This window comes from Scardinius erythrophthalmus, assembly GCF_964197995.2.
Source record: "Scardinius erythrophthalmus genome assembly, chromosome: 6".
NCBI lineage: Eukaryota > Metazoa > Chordata > Actinopteri > Cypriniformes > Leuciscidae > Scardinius > Scardinius erythrophthalmus.
Window position 1 is genome coordinate 46,710,558 of NC_138226.1, and position 21,839 is coordinate 46,732,396.

Genomic DNA, 21,839 nt, shown 5'->3' on the forward strand with positions numbered 1-21,839 from the left:
TATGTTTCACATGTTTCTATGGTATACTGTAAAACAATGATGAGCATTTCATAACCCTTAAAGGCTTTATTAGCAAAAATATTGTTGTCGCTCCTCATGATTCCGCTCCTCCGTGAGAGATACGAGACCGGTGCGTTATAATTTATAACTGTTTTAATTTTCCTTGCTTTTATTTTGTGATTATTTTAATTCCTTTCTGTAAAGCACTTTGAATTGCCATAGTTTATGAAATGTGTTATATAAATAAACTTGCCTTGCCTTGCCTTGCCATAGAGAACCTGTGGTATATATATATACAGTGAGGAAAATAAGTATTTGAACACCCTGCTATTTTGCAAGTTCTCCCACTTGGAAATCATGGAGGGGTCTGAAATTGTCATCGTAGGTGCATGTCCACTGTGAGAGACATAATCTAAAAAAAAAAAAATCCAGAAATCACAAAATATGATTTTTTAACTATTTATTTGTATGATACACCTGCAAATAAGTATTTGAACACCTGTCTATCAGCTAGAATTCTGACCCTCAAAGACCTGTTAGTCTGCCTTTAAAATGTCCACCTCCACTCCATTTATTATCCTAAATTAGATGCACCTGTTTGAGGTCGTTAGCTGCATAAAGACACCTGTCCACCCCATACAATCAGTAAGAATCCAACTACTAACATGGCCAAGACCAAAGAGCTGTCCAAAGACACTAGAGACAAAATTGTACACCTCCACAAGGCTGGAAAGGGCTACGGGGAAATTGCCAAGCAGCTTGGTGAAAAAAGGTCCACTGTTGAAGCAATCATTAGAAAATGGAAGAAGCTAAACATGACTGTCAATCTCCCTCGGACTGGGGCTCCATGCAAGATCTCACCTCGTGGGGTCTCAATGATCCTAAGAAAGGTGAGAAATCAGCCCAGAACTACACGGGAGGAGCTGGTCAATGACCTGAAAAGAGCTGGGACCACCGTTTCCAAGGTTACTGTTGGTAATACACTAAGACACAGGTGTCAAACTCAATTCCTGGAGGGCCACAGCCCTACATAGTTTAGTTCCAACCCTGCTTCAACACACACACACCTGCAGTTTACAAATAAGCCTGAAGGACTTGATTAGCTGATCAGGTGTGTTTAATTAGGGTTGAAGCTAAACTCTGCAGGGCTGTGGCCCTCCAGGAACTGAGTTTGACACCCCTGCACTAAGACATCATGGTTTGAAATCATGCATGGCACGGAAGGTTCCCCTGCTTAAACCAGCACATGTCAAGGCCCGTCTTAAGTTTGCCAATGACCATTTGGATGATCCAGAGGAGTCATGGGAGAAAGTCATGTGGTCAGATGAGACCAAAATAGAACTTTTTGGTCATAATTCCACTAAACGTGTTTGGAGGAAGAAGAATGATGAGTACCATCCCAAGAACACCATCCCTACTGTGAAGCATGGGGGTGGTAGCATCATGCTTTGGGGGTGTTTTTCTGCACATGGGACAGGGCGACTGCACTGTATTAAGGAGAGGATGACCGGGGCCATGTATTGCGAGATTTTGGGGAACAACCTCCTTCCCTCAGTTATAGCATTGAAGATGGGTCGAGGCTGGGTCTTCCAACATGACAATGACCCTTAGGTCTCCAGACCGAAACCCAATAGAGAATCTTTGGAGGGAGCTCAAACTCCGTGTTTCTCAGCGACAGCCCAGAAACCTGACTGATCTAGAGAAGATCTGTGTGGAGGAGTGGGCCAAAATCCCTCCTGCAGTGTGTGCAAACCTGGTGAAAAACTACAGGAAACGTTTGACCTCTGTAATTGCAAACAAAGGCTACTGTACCAAATATTAACATTGATTTCCTCAGGTGTTCAAATACTTATTTTCAGCTGTATCATACAAATAAATATTTAAAAAATCATACATTGTGATTTCAGGAATTTTTTTTTAGATTATGTCTCTCACAGTGGACATGCACCTACGATGACAATTTCAGACCCCTCCATGATTTCTAAGTGGGAGAACTTGCAAAATAGCAGGGTGTTCAAATACTTATTTTCCTCACTGTATAACATGTTTCTGCAGTTGTTTTTGAAATACAACCCCTCCTTGTGAAAGATCTGTAATGCTACATATGTGACATTGGGCTTTTATGATACATTTTTAATGTTACATATATGTCACATTGGGCGTTTATTTCTCAGTTGAAAAAAAATGTTTGTTTGTTTTTTCTGTTTTTTTGCTTAATAACAGTTTTTTTCTATTTCTTTTCTTTTCCACAACATATATCAAAATTATTACTTTTCTGGGAAGATAGCCGGGGTGATAGCCAGGCATTGTTTGCGAAACATATAAAGCCATGGAAGGATCTTCCAACAGTTATCCCTTTCTTGCCGGTTTGATGAATCATTGTTGTCAGTGAAAGGTAGACTTGCTAGCAGGGTCTGAAAACGGTTGCTTGACATGCTGTCAGCCACCATGGGACACCTTGTGTCATTTTCCCAGTATGCACGATTTCCTGGCATTTGGTGCAGACCCATGCGCAGATGGATACCAATCAGTATTTCCATTTCTTTAACAGGGGTGTTAACATTCTTCTGAGTTCCAGATTTGCACACTGTACAAATTAGTTTGTTCCTCTAGTCTAAGAGCTCAAGCATTTGCTGTTATGAACTTTCTGAAATACTCCAGGGGTGTTGGATGATTGTCTGGAGGTGTGATACTTGGCCCTTTTTAATGTGCACTCAGGGATTACAAAATGTTTCTTTCTCCGAGATTTTTTTTTTTTTTTTTACCCTGGCTGGTTGTATTTTGCTTCCCAGAGTTTATGTTTGGTTGTGCAAAAAAAATCTAAATCACTTGATGCTAATGTCTGAATCAGACCCACTTGATTCATCATCCTCCATGTCTTTCTTGTTAGGGTCATTAGGGTCATCAGTGTCTTTTCCTAGTCACTGTCACATCCCTCATACTCACTGTCATCTCCCTGGATAATTTTCAGCACATTCTGAACATCAAGTTGTTTCCTGAATCTATTCATGTTATTCTTACTACAAAAAATGTAAAATAACCTAAAATAGGACCAACATATAATATTAACATCTTGTTTTAGTTACAGATATGCAAAATAGTTTCAAAATACATTTCATTAACAATGTAATTAATTTTGACATTATTTTTATGTTTATATTTGTTAAAATATGCTTTGAAATGGGCAGCAGAAAATATATGGGTCATTCTATATTTAGGGGTACATTTCATGTCAGCCAAAAAGTCAGGAAATCAGTATTCTTTTTTGATCAATAAACTAGTTGGTTAAATAATATATGCCCTTAATGTGCTAAATTAGTTATTTAGCAAGCTTAAGCTCTAATGATTTTTTAAATATGTTAATTAAAATTTACATTTGATTCATTATTTTGTCAACTGTGTTACGGACAAATGCTGTGTCAAATGAAACATGAATGAAATACCACATGCTTGATAACACATTTGTTTGAAGGTTTTTGAGTCTATTAACTATTTTTGAGGTTATCTGTCTAACTGATTTGTAAATATGAATTTGGGGCTTCATAATGGCCGTTGTGGGATGATGTCATGAAGGATGAAACTTTTCTTCAACATTAATTCACAGTATGCTGAATTTAGTATTATTCATCATCCTTACCCAAGATTTCCATCTCCAGATATATCCCAATCTATTTTTCTGATGGTTTAGTTCACATTTAAAAGATTTATGACATAAAAACCACACATAACACAGTTGACAGAGAAAGTAACACAGTTGACAGGAGTAACACCGTTGACAGGACACATTAGAAGGAAAAGAGAAAACTTTCTTTAAGATGATAACATTCTTTTTATTCAACAAATGTAAATAACAAGCAATTAAGCAAAGAGTTCAGTTAAAAAAAAAAGATTAATGAATATTTTATATTATTATCAAGGTCAATTAAGTTTTATAATGCATTATGACACTTCGGGTTGTAAGGACTGATCAGTCATGTCTAAGCAGAAATGGACATATGTCAAATCTATAATAATATATAGGTTTAAGTCAATCATGAGGAATTCTGAATGCTTTATAACCCTTGACAAATGTGAATATATAATGTGTATATTATGTTATGGATACTGAGTTCATAGAAAGTGTGGCCGTGATGAGATCAGTTAATTTTATCCATTGTAATGCAAATCATGGTTTTAGAAAAATTTGTAATTTTGTGTAATGTAAATGTAATTTCCAATGTAGTGTGAGCATAAATTGAAACTGAATTGCCAACATTGTCAAATGTGTTAATCCTTGTCAACTGTGTTACAGTTGATGGGTAACACAGTTACTTGGCCTTGGACTAGTTAGTAGTTGACCTTGATTAACTTATGTTTTTATATTCTTTCTCTACACATTTATAAATATAACATTTGACGTAAGTTCACCAGAACATGTTGATAACACAGTTGACGGTCAATTAATCTACTCTATGCGCAGACAATAATTTAGATAATATATTGAAGAGGAGAAGTTATGACTTGCCACACTGTCTTCACATTTCCCTCCAAAAAAGGAATTGCATCACAATGATGTTGGACATGTGACTTTGGAACAAACCATTGCTGATTTATAGGGGGTTTTATAGGGAGTAACACAGTTGACACTGATTTCTTGGACATACACAAAATGGATGATTAAATGTAGATGCATGAGCAAAATATTTTTTTAAAAACCTTTCTCACAAGTTAATGATTATTTTGGACAAATATTTATAAGGAATATATACAGACACATGCATTCTAGAGCTAATCTGAAGAGCAAAACCTCACATTTACCATATCGAACAGCACAAAAACAGCAACTTCCAGTATAGAATATGCCATTTTTGCAAGATAAAAGATGGGTATCTGTTGGATTTTTGTATTAAATGAATTAGAAATATCCCCTGATATAAGTGATCATTGATTAAAGTGAAAAGTTCATGATTTAAAAAAATATATATATAATAGAGTCCATGGACATGATGTACCCCTAATTATAGAATGACCCATATAACAATAAAATAATTGAATCAGATAAATTAATTGAGCAGCTCATTACCATTTTTCTTAATGTGACATATACGTCACATCAAAATTCCACCTACTGTTTTAAAGTTAACAGCCCGATGTGACACATATGTCACCGCAATATTTTCACAACTGGTTTTATATCAATTTGTTCAAGAAATGTATTAAAATCAGGTTAAGTGTAATCTAGGATATGTTATTAAAACATTAGAGTTGTTGCATGGGTTGAAACATACCTTTAGTAACAAAAACAAGTGTTTTTAAAAATGGCTGACACTGCAACATTTGCTAACCAGACAGGCCATCATTTTGGAAATGTTGCCATGGCAACAAAAATGCACACATTGTCACATGACTGAACCTGGGTGTTCCTTATATGTCACTAAGGGACTTCCTGAGTTGAAAGTAAGGGATAATGCTTTAAAAAGACCTTTCCAGATAATCACCAGTGTTTGTGACACCCCGTGGGTTCTTATGGGTTAAACAAAATATTAAATGGATGCCACCTTATTTGGACAATAAAGCCCTTCCTACACCTACCCCTAGCCCTCCTTTATTATTAACCCCTTAAGCCCTAAAGGCGTTTTAGTTGTTTTTTTCTGAGTGACATAGAAAAGTAAAGACTCAACTCCAAAACTATAGCAAGAAGATTCAAAAGGTAGATATCGTTTGATAGAAAACTTTTTTAAAAAAAACAACCCCATTACATTTCAGCCAAATTGGGGGCTGCTTCGTCTGGATGATTTGTGTAGAAGACTGAAATTAGAATATGGTAAACTTAATAAATAGAGTAAGCCATTTGTGGATGTACTACCTGCTTTGCCTCGACAGCCAAACGGGGGCTGCTTCGTCTCCATGAATTGCGTACAAGTTTAAAATTAGACAATAGAAAATAAATATAGCAAACTTTAGTAATTTGTGGAGTCTACTTTTAAAAACTGGATATTTGCAATCTAAGAATTCAGAACAAAAATATTCAGAACAAAAAATCTGCTGTTTGAAAATACGTCTGTACATGAAAATACAAAATCTGCCATGATAACATTTTAATTGTGTTAGATTTAACATTTCAATTCTTGTAAAAAAAAAAAAAAAATTCAGAACTATGTAAAATGTTAACACTTGTGTTTTTCTCAGCTTTTTGCTCAAAATGTTGCTGTTTTTTTGTGAAACGTATCCATATTCAAGTGTTGATTTAAAAAAAGAATGCATGAAGCTCGAATAAAACAGTTTTTGATAAAAATGCTGATGTTGGCTGGCAACTTTATGAAAAAAACGCTGGCGGGGAAAGACTATCATTTAATGTCATATAGACCTACTGTATTTATTTATATGAAATTTAAAATAGTATTAAGTGCAAAGCCTTGAACAAAATCCTTTAAATCCATGTTATCTGTTTAAAATACGAATAATATCAACTTTGACAAATGCTGAATAAATAAATAAAAATATGAGCGTTCAAGAAGAATGTAACAAACTCGACATCATAACAGAAGTGGAACGAAACAACTATTTAAAACTCATTAATATTCAAATACAAAACATACAGCGCATTTACAACACACAACATTTTTTTTAATCATTATTACAATTTTTGTAGCAAATAAACTCTTAATCTAGCCTATAAATGACCACACGACGACAGAAATGTTAGTGTGGTGTTGTCAATAACTCCGCCTCCTCTCACGGGGTTTCTTGTAAACACGGTATACGAGTTTATCAGCACAAGCACACTTCTTTCGCTTTCCTTCCAGACTGACTGCTCTTCCTCTCTCTCTCACACACACACACACACACACACACACGACACACCGTGCACGCGCTCTCAGAGAGCACTTTATAACAAACTGGACTTTATAAATGTTAATTAATCTGCTCCGTTGAAGAAGAATGAAGACCGTTTTCTCCTGTCTGTCTGTGGTCTCGTTGTTTTATATCGTCCACAACAGCGCAGGTGAGTTTCATTCATGTTATAGAGACTTTACACAAATTAAATCTCTGTAATAATATGAACGACGATGATAAAAACTCTACTAGTTCATATCATTCTTTGACACTGCTTTGTTATTGTCAAACTTTAGTCGTGGCGTCAAACGGGTTCCGGGAAAAACCTCTGCCAGTAAATGATCGCTGAACTTCCTGATAATGTTAATGACTGATTCAGACAGCAACATTCACACCAACAGACAATCACACACTTCTCTGGACTGAGTGTCTAAAAACTCTTAACCACTCATATTTAAACTCATAAATTTGAACTCAATTTTGTATTATAATTAAGCTTGTATTCAGGCCTATAAAAACGCGCTTGAGTTGCAGTGAAGATCATTGACCTTTTGTTTGTGTTTATCACGAGTTGTTGAAAAATACACAATGTGTCTCCTTACAAAGTAATAACATATACATTTTTTTTTCTTCTTTTTCCCCTCCTAGGCACGAAAATGTAACAAAATGTATTATTGTTATTTGTATCCACTTTAGGAAAGATTGATTTGTTTAACATTATTTATTGGTCACTAGATAATTTCCTTCCATATGTGTTATTTCAGGGTTTTCATGACTTCCGTACAGTACGTGGAAAAGAGGAATAATACATATGAAAATGGTGGCAGTGTGTATTTTCCAGTGATGTATTTTAGTAAAGCTTTGTTTTAATGTGTGTATGTCTGTGTGTTTGAGTGTTAACAGAGGGCGTCCCGATCCCTGAGAATGTGACTGTGAAGTCTCTGGACATGGGATTAGTTCTGGAATGGGATCCGCCACTAAACACCACTAATCAACTATTCAACTACACCGCTGAACTGAAGTAAGTTAATTACGATGCACTCATTTTACCGTTTACTGTTAAAATAATATGTGTGACATTTTACAAATATAATTAATGGCTTCATACTATTAGAATTTTCCTGGTTAAAAACATCGGTGGCCTGCTCTTGTCTCTGGAAAAAAAAGAGGAAAATCTGTATAATAAAACACAAAGAGCAAACTTGTGTATATTAATGCACTTACAATGATGTACTGGAGGGTTTAGAGGCATTAAGTAACTACATGTACTTACTATAGGTTTAGGGTAGGATTAGGATTTGGTTGAGGACTATTTGCATGTAATTATGCATAATTTACTGTTATTACTATGGTAAATACATGTAACATATGTAACAAAGACACTGTAAAATAAAGTGTTACCAGTAGAAATAAGCTTTTCTGGGTTGATGAAAGTCTGGTTATGCATTTCTGTAATGTTATTGTTTCATTTTCTCCCTGTATGTGTAGAACGTGGAGAGCTTATGAGCCAGTATGTGTCCGCAGCTCATCACTAAGCTGTGATTTCACTAATAATGTTAGCGGTTTTGGACTTTACCATCTTCGCGTTCAGACAGAACTACACGGAGAGACGTCTGATTGGGTGGAGACTGGAGAGTTTGCAGTGGATGAAATAAGTGAGTCACTTAATTTCTGATATTTGTGCTTATTTTGACTCCGTTGGCAGTAGGCATATTTGTAAGTCATCCCACTGGAGCTTGTCTGGTCCACTCTAGAACACAAGTAGACGTTTCTAGAGGACCTTGAGCTACGTTGAACATCAATGACTTCTATCCCTCTAGTGTCACACGTACAAAGAAGTATCCAGAAGTTTATTGTTGCAGCCTTATGCCAAAATGGTTTAAAAATGATTTCATTTTTCCTCATATCAGTCTACACTTCATACTCCCTAATGACAGAGTCAAAACAAAATTTGTGATAATTTTGCAAATGTTTGAAAAAGTCTCACATTTTCCGGAGCCGGTCCGTTTTGTTTCCAGCGGCACAGGCGATAACTTCAGCTGTGCGTTCTCACTCTCTTCTCTCCAACAGTGAAGTGACACACACCCGCCTCAGTTAAATAGTGCTTGTATTGCGCATAATTTTACTAATTCCTGCAGGTTTTGTACATGTGGAGCGCACATAAAGCCGACTCTCAAAGAGCTTGTGAGTTGCAAGTACCAAAATGACCGGCTTACTGCGCCTAAATACATACAAAATGATGTCAAAATGACTGTTTGGTAGGGGTGTAACGATATTCAAACCGAACCGAAAAACCGCGATACACCACCCATGATACGTATCGCGATACCTCATGTCTTATGTGTACACAACGAATACAGCGTTACAGCCTAACCACCATTAACACCCTATAATAGCAAGCTCCGTATTTTGTTACTTTCGATAATAATCAAGGTGTAATCTTAATCAATAAATGCCGTTTTGGCGCTCTCTGATGTGGCGTGACAGATCACTGTACTCGCTCCTCATTTAAAGCTGCAGCGCGGGCGCGAGTAAACGTGATTCTCTTCCTCAGTTACAGAATAAACATGAATGGACACCTGAAGGTATGTTAAAAGATACAGTATACGTACTGAAAGGCATCATAACTTGTGTAATCAATCGATCAGTGTTTCAGCAGCGGAAAGACGCCAATAAAACGTCTTAGTTTGTCACATATATTTACCTCAGGCAAGTCATTCAGTGCCCACAGCTTGTTGGTTCCTAAATGAACTCTTGCACTAAATAAATGCACTATATTAGCCTAAATAATATATTTTACTTAACATGTTAATGATTGATATCTTGATTATTTAATGTAGTCTATGTTTTAAGTATCTGCCATGAAAATGACAGCAACTGTGTAAATATTTCTATTTCAATAACAAATTAGAGTAGAAAACATAAGTTAATGAGAAAACTGCCTTATGTGCAGTTTACATGTTTTCATACAATGTGTTGAGTGTTGATTATTATCTCTAAAAATAAATAGTAACTGAAATTAGGCTACAAGTCTAGGCTCTGTTGTTAACCTTTAAGGTTATAGTAATTTGTGGGCTCCCTATATAGTTTACAGCATTAGCAGATCTTTTTTTTTTTTTTTTTTTTTTATCCTTGCGAAAAGTTTAATTGTAATTGAATTAACCACTGTAAAAAAAGAAGAAAAAAAAAAAGAAGCAATTTTAGCTTTCTAAACCCCCAACCGAACCGTCAGTTTTGTGTATGGTTACACCCCTACTGTTTGGCGAGTATTCAGGTAAACACAGTCAGTTTTGGAACATAAATAGTTGAGAAAGATAACGCATATTGTGCAACAGCATATTGGATCCGTGCATAAACTCTTAGACCACAGCAGGTTTATTAGGCTAGTGTCACTGTCATGAAAGAACAAAACTCAATCAAAGAACAAAAGACAAAGAAAATCACTCTCTGCTCTTGAATGAAGGACTTTTGTAACTTTAATTATATTAACATAATTTTATTATTAAATAACATTAATCTTAATCTAAACATGTATCTTCCTTTTCAAAGTGATTTCAATCATATCAAACAATTAAGATCAGAACCATCAAGGGTGAACAGTGCGCATCTGAAGTGTCTGAGCTGAACGAAATTATACATTATCTACCTGAATGCCGGCAATACAATGTAGTTTGTACACATTATGTGTACTGTTAATGAAGAAGAGAGATAAAGTTTGCCAGAAAACACTACTCATTTAGCCAGCTTATGAGCTGATAGGCATGAGTGACCAAACTACATTTCCCATCATTCTCTGTATATGAATAATAATAATAACAACAACAATAATAATGAAACATAAATTACACATATAATGTGCATTCTTTGAGTTTTCTGTGGGTTTTTCTGTGAATGTGAGGAAAGTTATGGAGGGGTACTGTGTGTGGTTATTGGATGTTAATTGAAGTTCTGGATGGGATAATTATGAGCATGTTTTGTGTAGGTTAACTGTGTGTTGGGTGTGTGTTATACGCAGTGAGTCGCCATTGTTCTCTCGAATGCCCAAGATGAATTTCTCCAATAGGAGACAATAAAGGCTTATCTTATCTTATCTTATCTTATCTTATCTTATCTTATCTTATCTTATCTTATCTTATCTTATCTTATCAATTGGTGGGACTGTGTACCATGTGGCTTTGCTTCATGAAAGGACTTCTCCACCCCCAAACAAAAGGTCACACCCACTTCAGTCCCTCATTTCAGTGAACAGACATGTCAGTCGATATTATATATTTAAAGAAATTTATAGGGCTGGACCAGAATATTCGAATATTCGTTCGGTGGGTTGGTATTCGATTTGAAAATTTGACATTCGAATATTCACGTTTTTTTTACACACCTGGGATCCCCCGCGAAACGGTTCTCATTCGCGCTTGAATAGGGCCGGCGACACACTGGTTGCGTGGCGTGAGCGTTTTTATTTCGGCTCCTATGTAACAGGTTGGAGTTTGCACACTGCCTGCGTGAAACACGCGTCTCAGGCGCGGCTCAAGCCACGCGAAAAACGCATACGTGCTAGAAATAGAACCGACGCCTAAAAGTGTTCCAGCAACGGGAGTGTTCTCTGGCTAGAGCGCAGAACAGCGGAGTGTGTGTGGACCGAAGTGCCTGAGCTTGTGTTCTGGGTTAAGCTGCGTTGCTTTGACATTGTGGAAAAAAGAATAGGCTAATAGAAACAAAATGTATTAGCCTTTTTACCCGTTATTATCAATCTAAATTAATCTTGTTTTTAATTTAACTTAATTTCATTTTTCTTTATTTAAATTTCGTTTTTATTTATTTAAATCTACGCTTTACTGTAATAGTAATTTGTTAGTCAGAAAAATATTAGACTACCTTAAAAGTATTGCTTAAGTTAACAGACCTGTGTGTGTGTGCGTTTTATATCACTAGTGCAGTGTTCTCGGAGCATATAATGAAAATATAATGAAAATATAATGAAATATAAGCCCTGCCCGTGTGAGGCGCGCCGCTTCCCGCTCACGCTGTTCGGTAGTTTACTAAAAGTTTATTAATTCTGAACGTGTCGCTTCTCGCGTGTCCATCTATATTGCACCAAATGCGACACTGCACTCCCTTGTGAAGTCGATTGGATGAACGGTTCTCGAAATAATCAAAATGCAAACGGACAGACAGACACATAGAGATTCCTGCCTTTATTAGAGAGAAGAATATGTTCAGCCCCCTCTCCGAAGCTTCGAATATTCGATGTTCATTACTACCGAAGCTTCGAAGCTCAAAAAATGGTATTCGGACCAGCCCTAGAAATTTATACAAAAAATGTAAGGGGCGGTTTTAGGTCCAAAAAGGTAGCATCTTCTGGCCCATATCTATGTGCGTCTCATATTGACGCTAAAGGGTGCCATGTGCGTTGGATGTAGACGAAATGTCAAAAGCGTCAGTATATGACGCCTTGGGATGAGATCGGGCTCAGATGCTGTGTTAATTGCGTTAAATATTTACCACTGAGTCTTCTCCCCGTGTCTACTATCTGTGCAGACATCAACAGTGCAACTGGGTTGTAGATTGCCAGGTTGAGTTCACAAATGGGTTGAAATTTGTATGATGTGTTGATTGTGTGAGTAGGATGCGTTTTAAACAAGACTGGCAACTGGACAACCTTGAAATAATATAATGATGTGATAATTCATATGACGAGGTTTGGACCTATTCCACCATATTACACGTTGCAGTGTCTCCCATTCATAAGAAATTGGGCTGAAACGTCTTTCTATATTCTTTGACACTATTCCTTTGCCTTGCCGTGCCCCCCTTGTTATAACTCTGCACCCCCCAGTTTGGGAATCACTGCCATAGGGGGTTATTATATCAGCCTAATTTTCTTATCGGAACGATTACGATAACATTAAAAATGACCATTTATTGCCCGATATCGATATGTGGTCAATATACCGTGCATCCCTAATTTAAATTATGAATGGGTTATATTAAAAAAAGCTATCAAAGAGCGCTGCTAGGGGTGGGCGATATCTCGATATTTACGATATATCGAGATATTTTTTAAACTCGATATGGATTTTGACATATCGTATATATCGATATATTGTTTATATTTAATTCTGATTTCGCCAATTTGCTTGTTTGCCTTCTCTGTGCTGTGCTCGCCCCCGCCCTCGCGTGTTGTCTCATTCAAGTCCCCCGAGTCCGGTCAGGCACATCAATCTTTCCCCGCCCAGCGAGTGCTTGAAGTGCGTCAGAAACAGTGCGCGCGCGATCAGTTGTTGTTGGTATTTTTTTGTGTAGCGTCGCCTCTCGCCGCATTGCTTTTGTTTGAGGGCGCTTAACACTCACACTTAACATGCTCCCCTAGAAACGGGCCTGGCAGCTCGCGCCAGCTCTAGACACGTTGAAAGTTTCCTGATTGTGACGGATGGCCGAATTTACATGACACATTATAAATTAGCATTAGCCTAAGTTACCTATTCTGCTATATACAGTGCCGAAAAGAAGAGAAGAAGATAAAGGTGGATAAAGACAGAGGTAAAGTGATGTAATGAATGAACAGTTTATCTAATTGCATAGTAGTCAGATACTATAATTTAATGGCAGTTATTTTTACCTTAAACTTTATGCTAGCAGTTGTTCTGAGTTCCCCAGAGGCCCCAGACAGTGTTATTTTGTAACAATCATGTCAATTTTTAGATGCATTTTTATCACTTTTTTTTTTAATTAATGTTTTACTCTACAGTTGTGCAGTTTTTGGGGGATATATGGCATTTTTTTTATTTATTTGCCAAAATTAGTAATGATATTTCTATACAGGTTTATTAAAAATAGTACAATATGTATTATTTCTTCCTTTATTTTACAGTTAAATTATTATTTTTGTATACAGGGATTTTTTTTTTTTTATGCTGCAGAAGCACTTTGTTCCTACATGAACAGCCTACCTATTTGCACTTCAATAAAAAAAGACTGTGGTATTTGGCATATTTGTTTTTGCAGTAGTTTTTGGGGGGTTATTTTTCCTGTAAAGATATCGAGATATATATCGTATATCGAGATATAGCAAAATATATCGAGATATATTTTTTGCTCCATATCGCCCAGCCCTAAGCGCTGCCTTAGTAATCAGTGAAGCTGATATCATCCCTCCCGTTATAATCACAACACCTGTCGATACTGCACAATGAACTTCTTATTTACCTTGTGTTTGTACTTTGTTGGTTATAATGAAATGATCACGAGCGTGAACAAACTCTGGCGAATTTAGAGGATTCTGACTTTGATTGGCCATTGTGTTTACGTGCTTAACAAACATATCTGTGATTGGCTTCAGTGCTCAACGCTGCTAAAGCACACTGTAAATAAAAACCTTTGACGCTCTTCACAGATTGCTCACACAGATACGCATCGGGCATTTGAAAGCCTCGATAGATTGACCCAACACATGATACTACCGGTACTGCAGAAAGACTGGTACCATTACCTTAGTGTAAATGTGACATTTCACTTTTTCAATGTTGCTGTGTTGTTGTATTTTGTTTTGTTTTTTACAAAAGCATCACACATCTGTCATTTGCTTTGTCATTATGGGTTACTGAATAAGGAATGAAAAAAAAAAAAATACAGCATTTTAGCATAAGACTGCAACAAAAAGCTGACTTTTTCTAAATGCACTGTATATCAGACAGTGCATTTAATTAATAATCATGAAAAATATTGTTCTCACTTTAACTGTTTTAATATATTTTATTGTTATACGTGTATAATAAAGCATTGCCCTGTCTGTGCAGCTGAGATCAGCGCTCCTCGTGTTGAATTGAGCAGCAGAAAAGGACAAACCGAAGTTGACATCACTGATCCTCCAATGAGAACAAGAAACTTGAGGGATGTCTTTACACAGGTTTCATACCTCATCCGTTTTTGGAACGAAGGAGAGACTAAAAAGGTAATGAATGCAATGGTTTCTAAAGTTTTTGTGCTGATCAGGCTACATACTGTACAACAGATCAAACACATTTCTGCGCATGTGAAGGATGCTGATTTACATGGATATTGGGAAACGAGTGAAGTACAAATTCAATACCAAATACAGTACCTCTAAATTTGAACACACATTTCCCCCTTCAATAGCAAACTAAAAAGAATAAGATATCTACTCTGAACATACACACAACATTTTTGTTTTTGCCCCCATTTTTTCATGAGCTGAACTCAAAGATCTAAGACTTTTTCTATGTACACAAAAGCCTTTTTCTCTCAAATATTGTTCACAAATCTGTCCAAATCTGTGTTAGTGAGCACTTCTTTGCCGAGAAAATCCATCCACCTCACAGGTGTGGCATATCAAGATGCTGATGAGACAGCATGATTATTGCACAGGTGTGCCTTAGGCTGGCCACAATAAAAGGCCACTCTAAAATGTGCAATTTTATCACACAGCACAATGCCACAGATGTTGCAAGTTTTGAGGGAGCGTACAATTGGCATGCTGACTGCAGGAATGTCCACCAGAGCTGTTGCCTGTGAATTGAATGTTAATTTCTCTACCATAAGCCGTCTCCAAAGGCGTTTCAGAGAATTTGGCAGTACATACAACCAGCCTCACAACCGCAGACCACGTGTAACCACACCAGCCCAGGACCCCCACATCCAGCATCTTCACCTCCATGATCGTCTGAGGCCAGCCACCCGGACAGCTGCTGCAACAATGGGTTTGCATAACCAAAGAATTTCTGCACAAACTGTCAGAAACCGTCTTTTGCATGCTCTTAGTTTTTTTTGCCCTTTATATAGACCTTATGCACAAGAGAAACGAGGGTGCCGCCATTTTTCGAATATTGTCTTTGAACTTCCGTTTTTGGGGTCGGTCTGTATATTCCTATGGCATTGCTGTCCAGGAGTAATTAGCTTTTGAAGTGGATTTACTTAATTTTAAGTTAACGAAAGTTATCATGAGGATTGTAAAGTTTAAAGTAGGCTAGATGTCTTAACAAATGTCAGTCGACCGGGAAGATTTTAAAACGAGCCATTCATTCATAAATGCGTAAGATCGCTGTGAAAATAAAGACCGGAAGTCAAAAGACAACGAGCGCAGCGCTGAAAAGGGGCGGGGCTACATAAGGTCTATACAGTGAAGCGATACACAGCGCGCACTGCCGCATTTGCGCAATGCAGCACGCACAGCTCATCAGCATGCTCGTCGTCCTCATCGGGGTCTCGACCTGACTGCAGTTCGTCGTCGTAACCGACTTGAGTGGGCAAATGCTCACATGCGATGGCGTCTGGTACTTTGGAGAGGTGTTCTCTTCACGGATGAATCCCGGTTTTCACTATACAGGGCAGATTGCAGACAGTGTGTATGGCGTCGTATGGGTGAGCGGTTTGCTATTGTCAAGGTTGTGGATCAAGTGGCCCATGGTGGCGGTGGGGTTATGGTATGGGCAGGCGTATGTTATGGACAACGAACACAGGTGCATTTTATTGATGGCATTTTGAATGCACAGAGATACCGTGACGAGATCCTGAGGCCCATTGTTGTGCCATTCATCCGCGACCATCACCTCATGTTGCAGCATGATAACGCACGGCCCCACGTTGCAAGGATCTGTACACAATTCCTGGAAGCTGAAAACATCCCAGTTCTTGCATGGCCAGCATACTCACCGGACACGTCACCCATTGAGCATGTTTGGGATGCTCTGGATCGGCGTATGCGACAGCGTGTTCCAGTTCCTGCCAATATCCAGCAAACTCTATGCGAAGGAGATGTGTTGCACTGCGTGAGGCAAATGGTGGTCACACTAGATACTGACTGTTTTTTTTCTGGACCCCCCCAATACAGTATAACTGCACCTTTTAGAGTGGTCTTTTATTGTGGCCAGCCTAAGGCACACCTGTGCAATAATCATGCTGTCTAATCAGCATCTTGATATGCCTCACTAGGTGGATGGATTATATCTGCAAAGGAGAAGTGCTCACTAACACAGATTTAGACAGATTTGTGAACAATATTTGAAATAGGCCTTTTGTTTACATAGGAAAATTCTTAGATCTTTGAGTTCAGCTCATGAAAAATGGGGGTAAAAACAAAAGTGTTGCGTTTATAATTTTGTTCAGTATATTACAGTTACATAAGTCAAGCCATTTCATGCTCTATGTGTTTTTGTTGTTTATTCTCAACAGCAAGAACTAATAGGAGACCAGAACAGAGTTATGTTACCAAATCTGGAGCCTTTGGTGAACTACTGCGTCGAAGTGGCGATTTTGTATTCGTACAATAAAAAAACAAGCAAGTTCAGCAACATGACCTGTGTGACCAACTCACCCAGCAGTAAGCTTTCACCCATATACCTGTTTGTGTTCTTCAGTTGTGCTTTACACATTTACTGATTGTGTTATTGTGATGTTCTCTCAAAGACTACATTTACATGCACCCCCATAATGAGATTTAGGCAATATTGCAAACTTTACCTCATGTTAACACAATACTTAGATCAAATAGACGCAATTAAGCAATTAATTTTGGGGGTGCTGAAGACATGAAGACATGACATGAAGATAATGTAGTATATTGATGGTCAAAAACGTCGGTGTAAGGGGATTTACAGTCAGACCCAGAACCAGATATGATGAATGAAGACCCGGGGTCAGAATTATAATAAATTGAAGAAAAGTTTTACTGAAGATAGTTTGCAGTTTCAGCAGGAAGAAGTCATCTTCAAGACTCACACAGGAGTTCGTAGATCGCCCCGCTTATAGTTACAAAGATCACAGCAGTTATACCCCTCACCAAGGTCTAAGCTACGTCCTTGCTTCAGGTTGCAGTTTCTGATTGGCTAAGAAATAGAGGTAACACTTTACAATAAGGTTCATTAGTTGCATGAGTTAGCATGAACTAATAATGAACTGCACTTATACAGCATTTATTAATCTGTTAATGGTAAGTTAAGCATTTACTAATACTTTATTAAAATCTTGTTAACATTAGTTAATGCACTGTGAACTAACATGAACAAACAATGACTGACTGTATTTTTATTAACTAGCGTTAACAAAGATGAATAAATACTGTAACAAATGTATTACTCATGGTTAGTTAATACATTAACTAATGTTAACTAATGAACCTAATTGTAAAGTGTTACTGAAATAGATAAACATAGTAATTTTCCACTCATATACAGATAGACTGAAGATTATCTCCAGCGATTATGCAGCTGACACTCGCAACCTGAAGTAAGGCACGTCGTGACCTTCCAGGTCACAGATTTGGGTTATTGGGCGCCAGCCTGTCCAGAACAACAACTCAGTCAATCTCCAATAATGCCAGTGGTTCCTTATCCTGTAACCAAGAAGACTAACACACAGACACACAGCTTTTCCAAGATTGTATTTGGCCAGGCTTTAACTATAAACAGGAGAGTCATCTCAAAACATCAAGATAATGCGTTCTTTCTCTCTAGGAGAGGACACTTTAATATAACACAGTAAAGTACGTTTTTAACTGAGATATGGTGCCTTAACCTATAGACTTCCATGACCCCTGTGACCATAGCTATCAGGGTACCCTTGAAAAACAGACATTTCTCAAACTCAGAACATCTTCTCTCATATTTCATTTGGAAGCCGGGCTAAATGAGCAAGCACTGTTACTGCATTCATATCAAATACAGACATTAGAGAATACATGAAAAGAACATTTCAGTAATCCAGGGCCGGCGATTGCTATAGGCGAACTAGGCGGTTGCCTAGGGCGACAAATGTGTTGGGGGCGCGGACGCACTCTAGTGTCGCCCTTTCTACTTCCCATATTAATCATAAAATTAGAACGAAACGCGAAATAAAACATTTTTATTAAACATGATCAAAGGGCGCCCCCTCAACCACACGTTTAATTACTTGTCAACCTGATTATTAGATTGAATTTATGATTTTTGTCGACCATTTCTGGATTGGCGGGGGGCGGGAGGGTTGCGTTACGTTACGTTAGGGAAGTGCTCAGCTGCTGGCGCGTTGATCGAAAATGAAGCGGTCTAAACCTCTGGTGCACAGGGACGAAAACGGAGAAAGGAAGAATATAAAAAATAAAGCTCAGTATAGAGTAAGTCTTCTCATCTTAGCTATTAAGGTGTCCAATGAAATAAATTTGCTTAGTATTGTAGCCTACATCACCTAATATTGGACGTTTCATTGCTGTCACTAAGCTATAGTTTGCTAGCTATAGTTACTTTGAAGGTGAATAGAAATGGCAGAAACAACTGTTAATATTTTATTATTTGAGATAGAACTAAAAGAACTTAAATATTTTAATTTTGTAGTGGTACATACATGATCCATAATAGCACATTTGTTTGTAGAAGGTATAGTTAAACCAGTTTAATGGTCATAATTTGCTTAAATTAATCCAATTTGGTAAATATCCTTGAACATTCTTTGTAGAATTTGTGTATAAACAATTTACAGTTGATTCTTCAAGTCATAATTTGCTTGTTGAAGTGTTGGAGTGACTATTAGAGCATTTTTGTTTGTTCATCAATGAACATTCTTTGTAGCATTTTTGTATGTGCAATTTATTAGAGTGTATCATTAAGTAATATTTTGCTTGTTGAAGTGTTGGAGTGACTACAGGTGAAACTCGAAAAATTAGAATATTGCAAAAGTTCATTTATTTCAATTATTCAACTTATAAGGTGAAACTAATATATTATATAGACTCATTACATGCAAAGTGAGATATTTCAAGACTTTGTTATGGCTTACAGCTTATGACATATAAATTCATATCAATTCTAATTTTCTGTGATTTTGAATTTGGGGTTTTCATAAGCTGTAAGCCATAATCATCAAAATTATAACAAATAAAGGCTTGACACTTATCAATTTTCTTATTTCTTATTTTCTTATAAAGAGCGGGGGGGATGGGGGGGGGGCGCAAAAACTCAATCTTGCCTAGGGCAACCAAAGGGCTAGAGCCGGCCCTGCAGTAATCACTTCTGTAACAAAGTACAATCTCACAAGCCTAGAGAAGTCATCCAACTCATGTGATGTTTAAAAGGAAAAATATTGATTAATACCTTGATTATAATCACTCATTAGATATACATTGAAGCAGCAGTTTATTCCAAAATCCACACCCTTCATCAGAATGAAGACATTTAGGCGCATATGCAGAAAAATTAAATACGTGCATAGAAATCTGTTTTGCATTTGGTGTAAGTAGATTAAAACAGTGGCCAGTAACACCAACTGTATGTGAGGGCATCATTTGTGCATGTAAATAATGGCGGTAAAAATAACCATGATTCTCGAATAGTGAAAATTGCGTGTAAACAGGAGTGAAGAGGTTTGCTCCCATCCTGAAAACATCTTACTGTGTTTAACTCACATTAATTATCACATTATTGGTGCAAACATGGTCAATCTCAACATCCCGTAACATGATTTCTGTTTCTGCTCAGGTGAGGTCGAGCCCTGGCTCATAGCAGTCGTGCTCCTGGTCAGTTTTCTGGTGGTGTTAGTCAGTATTGTCCTGATCTTTCTGGCTATGTGGTATGGTTATAAAGTATGCAGAATTATTTTCCCTGATACGAAACTGCCAGAGAACCTCAAACAGGTAATGCACGGGTAAGAAGAAGTAATGGATTGTGGACCGTTTTGTGTTACTGACATTATCTCTGTCTGTTTTCTCATAGTTTTTGTCACAACAGTCCCAGCCGCCCATACTTTCAGCCATGCAGGAGAGCACTCAGCTGAAGGAGCACTTTCATGAGCTGAGGATATTTCAGACGGAGCCGGACAGCTCTCAGGACAAACAGCAGATGGAAGGATCCGGGAAGGACGAGTGTTGTACCGGAGCAGATGTTACACAGAGAAGCGAGGAGAAATCTGAATCGGCCAGCACCACATCAGAAGAGCAGCATTTACTTGCTGAATAGAGACTGTTTTGATACCAAACCATATGTATTTAAAGTCCCCCTGTGGTGAAAATCCAGCTTTTATTGTTGTTTATGTGTCTATGTGGTGTTTTTAATATGCTTTAAGACAAACCATTTGTAAATTCATAAGTCGACACCATTGCTGAGTATTTTCTCCTTAAAACTGCAGTGAACCAAAGACAGTCTCAAAAGACTGAGTGCAAGAAGAGAAAGAGAGAAAGATCTCAAACTGTTGGACGATCACATCACCTGCAATGAGAGAATTGAATAAGTAATTACTAATGTGCTAAATTTCGTAATGTGCCAATATTAGAGGACACACAGTGACCTATCGGCTTCTACTCTCTTTATGCTATATTTTTCCTAACCAGCTGAGACGCCTCCTGCCATCTGACTGTCCTGCAGGACTGTTTCTGCACTGTAGTCTTCATCTTTGTAAGGCACCACTCGATAAGGATCCCTGTGCATGCTTGTGGGGTCATGCTATGCCCCTGACCACTGGACACTTAAAGAGACTTTTCTCCTGTAGTTTCTCCACCATGATAACCAGGCCCTGCCTACACTCTCTCCTGAAGACGAGCGCAGAAAGCTCCCCTACCCTGCCTCGGTCTGAAGTGCCTGACATGTAGAACAGAAAATGTAAGCATGCACTGTAAATGGTATAGAAAGGAAGATTTATAGTTTTTTAACAAAGGTCATCTCCCTCTCATTGAACTTGATAAATAAAATAATAAATATATAATAAATAAATATATTTTAAAAACTACATAGAGTAACTGTGAATCATTGCTAACAGAACAATAGAATGTTAAAACGGTTAATTTATCATCATTTACACTAACTGGTTAGATTGGCGTACAGTGTAAAAACCCACACATGCAATGCTACAAAGAGAATATCAAACTCACCCTGGTAGTTTATATATGGTAGCTTGTGTCACTTTGATTTATGACTCTGTGGTTTATGGCCATTTATGACCACCAGGTGTTCGTTGTGACATTTTGACCTTCCGTTTCCGGAGTCTTTGTGTTTGTGTGTTTATGACCCCTATCTTTTGTGTGTTAAAGGTGAACTAAGTAACTT

General features: G+C 37.6%; 1 protein-coding gene across 2 annotated transcripts; it reads left to right on the forward strand.

The window, feature by feature from the left end:
- Positions 1 to 6,683: 6,683 nt before the first annotated feature.
- On the forward strand, positions 6,684 to 21,476 carry crfb4 (cytokine receptor family member b4). 2 transcript variants are annotated; one of them, XM_081367649.1, is made up of 7 exons: positions 6,684 to 6,985; positions 7,711 to 7,837; positions 8,305 to 8,471; positions 14,613 to 14,767; positions 17,005 to 17,152; positions 20,280 to 20,434; positions 20,514 to 21,476. In XM_081367649.1, exons 1-7 carry the CDS (start codon positions 6,922 to 6,924, stop codon positions 20,754 to 20,756), a joined length of 1,059 nt encoding a protein of 352 aa, XP_081223775.1. In that variant the 5' UTR covers positions 6,684 to 6,921; the 3' UTR covers positions 20,757 to 21,476. The 2 variants fall into 2 exon arrangements, with proteins under 2 accessions (XP_081223775.1, XP_081223776.1); XM_081367650.1 differs by having other exon boundaries at positions 7,720 to 7,837.
- Positions 21,477 to 21,839: the final 363 nt, after the last annotated feature.